This window comes from Nelumbo nucifera, chromosome 3 (genome assembly GCF_055504915.1).
Source record: "Nelumbo nucifera cultivar China Antique chromosome 3, China Antique-T2T, whole genome shotgun sequence".
NCBI classification, from domain to species: domain Eukaryota; kingdom Viridiplantae; phylum Streptophyta; class Magnoliopsida; order Proteales; family Nelumbonaceae; genus Nelumbo; species Nelumbo nucifera.
The window spans coordinates 23,513,212-23,518,281 of NC_142651.1; the positions used below are offsets into that span (position 1 = coordinate 23,513,212).

At 41.6% G+C, this 5,070-nt stretch overlaps 1 protein-coding gene across 3 annotated transcripts; it reads right to left on the reverse strand.

The window, feature by feature from the left end:
• Positions 1 to 1,284: 1,284 nt before the first annotated feature.
• Positions 1,285 to 4,724, reverse strand: LOC104602239 (universal stress protein A-like protein). Of its 3 annotated transcripts, none has more exons than XM_088901313.1 (4): positions 4,301 to 4,724; positions 4,068 to 4,159; positions 3,832 to 3,950; positions 1,285 to 1,830 (listed from the first exon to the last, which is right to left on the reverse strand). In XM_088901313.1, exons 1-4 carry the CDS (start codon positions 4,497 to 4,499, stop codon positions 1,647 to 1,649), a joined length of 594 nt encoding a protein of 197 aa, XP_088757439.1. In that variant the 5' UTR covers positions 4,500 to 4,724; the 3' UTR covers positions 1,285 to 1,646. The 3 variants fall into 3 exon arrangements, with proteins under 3 accessions (XP_088757439.1, XP_010264158.1, XP_019053220.1); XM_010265856.3 differs by lacking the exon at positions 1,285 to 1,830 and adding an exon at positions 3,294 to 3,470 and having other exon boundaries at positions 4,301 to 4,714; XM_019197675.2 differs by lacking the exon at positions 1,285 to 1,830 and having other exon boundaries at positions 3,481 to 3,950; positions 4,301 to 4,718.
• Positions 4,725 to 5,070: the final 346 nt, after the last annotated feature.

The window sequence follows — 5,070 nt, forward strand, 5'->3', positions numbered from 1 at the left end:
CTGATTGTCGGACTCAACTTAGCAAAGGAGATGGGCGCATAACACCTCATCGTGTGTAGCAACTCACAATTGGTGGTCAACCAGGTTAACGGTGATTACGAGGCTCGTGACCAGACCATGGCAGCATACTTAACCAAGGTCAGAGAATTTCGATTCATGCTTCATTAAGTAGATACTGAGGTCCGAGAATGCTAAGGCCGATGCACTGTCTCGATTGGCCAGTACCAGTGAGAACGCGAAAAGGACAATATACATCGAAGATCTGCCTCGCCCTAGCATTCTCGGGGGGGGGGGGGGGGGGGGGGCAGAAGAGGTGGCTCCTGTGTTTGTAGTGGAATCGAGCTGGATAGATCCGCTCGTCGACTATCTGCTCCACGGGACCCACCAGCAGAACGCAATGCAGCTCGGAGGGTAGAGCGACAATCAGCTCGGTATGTTTTGATCGATGGGCGACTGTATAGAAGATCATTCATGCTCCTCTACCTACGTTGCTTGCGACCTTCAGAGGTTGATCAAGTATTGCACAAAATTCACGAGAGAGTTTGTGGAGGACACTTGCGGGGCAGGGCACTTGCCCAGAAGGGACTGGGGCAAGGATATTACTGATCTACCATGAATGTAGATGCCCTCGAGCTAGTCAAGAAGTGTGACAATCGCCAAAGACATCCCAACATTCCCCGCTTACCTGCTGCCGACCTTAAGTACCTCGCCAGCTCGTGGCCTTTTGCTCAATGGGGGATTGACATCCTCAGACCTTTTCCCCTAACAACCGGACAAAGGAGGTTCCTGGTGGTAGTTGTAGATTGCTTCACAAAATGGGTTGAGGCCGAGCCTTTGGTAACCATCACAGTGCGGAACATCCAAAACTTCTTTTGAAAGAACAAAGTGTGCCGCTTCGGACTACCTCGGGTGCTGATATCCGACAACGGGAAGCAGTTCAAAGATATCAAGTTCTAGAACTAGTGTGCCGAGATGGAAATCCAACAAAATTTCACCTCGGTGGCACACCCGCAAGCGAACAGACAAATTGAGGTGACGAACAAAGCGATTCTCCACGGACTGAAAGCTCGCCTGGCCCGAGCTAAGGGACTGTGGGTAGATGAGTTGCTCAGTGTCCTTTGGGCCTACCAAACTACCATTGAGACCGTGACAGGTGAGACATTCTTCAACCTCATGTATGGCATAGAGGCGGTGATCCCAATAGAGATCGAAATGCCAACATTGTAATTTGAAACATACAACGGGAAAGCAAAAAATGACGAATTCCATACCAACCGGACCTGATAGAAAAGGTACGAGACTTGACCTACGATGGGAAAACAAACAATCTCCTATTCTAACATATAGGCAAGTGTTCGATGTTGATGGGTATCAACGTGGGCTCTTATTATGAGACCAAGGGAGCTTCCAAGTAGCCACATGAGTGGTACTGTGTGGATGTATAAATAAATCCTGAAATCCAAATTGAATTCATGCTGCGACGGATTTGGTTAAGTTGAAGAGTTTTCTTTTGAATAACAGTTGGATCATGCCAAGCCTCAACTGACAGGTTTGAACAGCTTCAACGACAACGTCTTGCCCCCTCCTGCCACGGAGAGCAGCGGTTCGATGCCGAAGGTTGGCAGCGGCGGTTCCGACGGAGGTGTTTATGGGCAGTGGAGATTCGGGTACTCGTGGGGGCGGTTCCATACTGTACTGACAACACCTTTGGAGAAGAAGATGTGTCCAATTACTTGAGTTTCTTCCTTCACATCATCAAATTCCAAAATGCGCTGTATATCTGAAGCTGCTTTCCTTGACACCTCTAATTTGACCGAACCTCCGCAAAAACTATCAAACAAGTGGTCCAAAAAGCTACACGAAATCAGACCCCATCTTCTTACCATCAACAGAATCAAGCTAAAAAATCTTCAGACGAAATTACGAAAAGTTCGACATCCTCGACCGATTCAAGCCAAACATCATCGACAATAACGGCAAGAAAGGTTTCACCAACGCAAGGTAGAAAGGTACCTAGGGAAACTTTTAGCATGTCCGGGAAGCTCAAGAGAATGGTCGCTGATCACCAGAAAACCAAGGCATGTAATACTTTGGAGCAATGGGTTTCATTAACTGGGTTTTATTTTGAAAATTTGAACAATAGTAGAGGGTAAATTCGATGTTTCATTATTTTTTCCTACTTTTTCCTTCAAACTTTGGAAAAGTTTTATCCGCTAGGAAGTGAGTGAATTCCTTACTAGTAGGAAAATTGGCCAAAACTGTGTAGAACTTTTTTGGTGATTCCATTTGGCGGGGGAGGATTTAGTCCAATTTTAAAAAAGAGGGGAGATTTCAGTATTTACCGGAAATACTAGGAGAGGTTTAAGTCTTTTAGGCTTTTATTCAAGTGGGCTTCCCTTATGGGATTTATCTTATATCTCCACCTATTAGCAGAAATACCATATTTAGATAATATGAAGAGATAACTACGGTGTTAACTATCCACATTATTAACAAGGGCATAGTCATAATTTCAACATTTATATTGATATAATGTAATGTTTTAAAATTTTTAAAGTCATGTGTATGCCCATCGTATATGTTTTCGGGATGAAGATTTATTGAATTGCCCCTAAAAATGATTTGTTTTATTTAAGTGGATTTCACCTCATTGAGTAAACTGACAAACGCCAAGTTGGAGTTGATTAGCAGAAATACCATATTTAGGCAATATGAAGACAAAAAAACTGTTTTCACCATGCACATTAGGGCAAAGTCATAATTTCTATATGTATAGAATGATTAGCAAAGGCGTGCGTTTTGAAACGTAAACGAAGGTTTTTTGCAGACTTTATAGGTATAGGTTTAAGGGTCCATTTGATTTGCAATTGGAATTGAATCAAAATCTTTTAAAATTAAAATTGGAATGGCCAATTTCCATAATCTATTAAGTTCAGACAGAAATAGAAATAGAAATAGAAATAGGAGTGAGCAGGAATGAGCTTTCATTCCTAAAGGAAGGATAGGGACTGGCCATTCCCTCAAATAGAGGAATACCACTTCAATAGAAATAAGAATGAAATTCCGATTCCGTCCAATCAAACAGTTTAAATTGAAATAGCTCATTCCAATTCTAAACCCCTATTCCCACGAACCAAACGACACCTAAATAATTTTTCTTATTCCGTTTCAGTTTCATCTAGGATTTTTTTTTTTTCTGATAGATATTTTGCTGTGGCTTTAACAACATATGAATGAACTTCATATATTCTATGGTCAGTCGTATCTTTAGTAGTCAATGTGCTCAAGATAAATTACAATATCAACCATATCAAATCAAACATATGTAAATAGGAATTTACATTTTCTAACAATTTTCTTCAAACTTATAATTTGATCAAAGTAGTTTCCCTCATTCTGCTTTCTTCACTACAATAACAGGACACTTGGCATTGTTAACACAATAATTGCTCACGCTCCCCAAGAAAAACCTGTTTCAAAAATTCGCCTTTATACCTAACATACAAAATAATGCAACAAAAACGAAAAAAAAAAAAAAAGATTACTGGCACCTACTGAATTTGAGGGACCAAACTGTCTTTCAGCTAGATACATAACATCAGTAAATAACTGGTCTTACTCCAGGCTGGTCCAGAATAGGAATTGACCAGGCTAAATAAAGTAGGCCTATTCCGCCTGGAGATTGGAGCAGCTATATCCTATATAATATGGGGGAAGGTCTCAGTTGGGGCCAAAATTGGGGTGGATCATGGATGATGGGCCGAATAAAGAGTACCCTTAAATCCTGAATCTGTTAGTTGCACAGAGAGAAGCAATTCAAAAGAAACCAACCTTTGGAGAAGTCCGCGACCATGGCTACCTAGAATGAGTAGATTGATGTTGAACTTCTCAACAGCTTCACAAATTGTCTCTTGAGGATCTCCAAATTCTGAAATTGTCTTTGCAATTACCTGTGTAATGGAAACGGCCAGACCTTAATTACATTGATTAACTAAACACAAAGAGAACCAAATTTGCAGAATCTGGTGGAAAGAAGAGAGTAAAGTGAGTCATCAAAGTGACCATACCCCTTGATTTGCACAGATATCTTTAGCCTTTTCCAACAGAGCCAACGAAATCCTCTCTCGTCGTTCTTCGACGGACCTAATCAACTCCGGATCTATATCAAACATAATTTGCAATTAGTAGTGAACCGTGAGTCCCAATATATAGTTGAATTCAGAAATCCAAAGAAAGGAAAACCAGATTTAAGACTGGTATTGCAGGGTTTTTCAAATGGTTCAGGGAGCAGAGTATGTACGAGGAAAACCATAGGATGCGGCAATTATGGAGCTATAACCGGTTAAGGGCCGAACTGTGAAGATGAGGAGAGACGAGTTGGAGAGGGAGTCTTGAAGATTGTGGAGCACCCAATTGAGCGCGTAATGACTGCATTCGCTTTCATCAATGGCGATCATCACCTTTCTCTCATTCCCCCCCAAACCCAAATGCTTCGCCATGTCGTCTAGGACTTTGACCTCACAGACAATGTTGATATTGTTGTTCTATCACTCTATGGCCTAAGCTTGGGATTATATAAATAGCATTAAGCTCTCACAAATAAGGAAAAGGAATGCAGTCCTCATCAAAATGGTTTTTCAGTTGGGTTGGATTGGAAAGTTGGAGTCCGGATCTTCTCCCAATTTAAAGCATTCCGACAAGCATCATGATCTGGCATGGGCACCTCATTCATGCCTCCGTATTTATACGTTATTATTGACGGAAGATGTTCCCAATGCATGGTGGATGTACATGTAAGGCGCCCCATGTGAGTGGAGCATATCCCGTTTCGTTTGATGTATGTTGCACTCATATTTCATATTCCAAGGCGGGAAGTTTTGGAAAACATTAAAGAACGGATAGTCAACACGTCTACGTGTAATCTTAAAGTAATCCCACGTGGGATCCAAAATAATCAATTGGTGTGCCAAAACTGTAAAGTGGATTGAGTCTGGATCTGATACTCAGAAAAATTCTGCCTACATCTACTCACATATTACCACAGTCACGCATGGAAAACATCACACCTCT

What these genes read in the sequence shown, in the direction of transcription:
- LOC104602239 (XM_088901313.1), bottom strand. Translation starts at nt 4,499, where the DNA reads ATGGCGAAGCATTTGGGTTTGGGGGGGAATGAGAGAAAGGTGATGATC. An exon ending in CGCATCCTATGGTTTTCCTC is followed by an intron (nt 4,160 to 4,300) that starts GTACATACTCTG and finishes TGTTTGATATAG; the next exon opens with ATCCGGAGTTGATTAGGTCC. An exon ending in ATATCTGTGCAAATCAAGGG is followed by an intron (nt 3,951 to 4,067) that starts GTATGGTCACTT and finishes TCCATTACACAG; the next exon opens with GTAATTGCAAAGACAATTTC.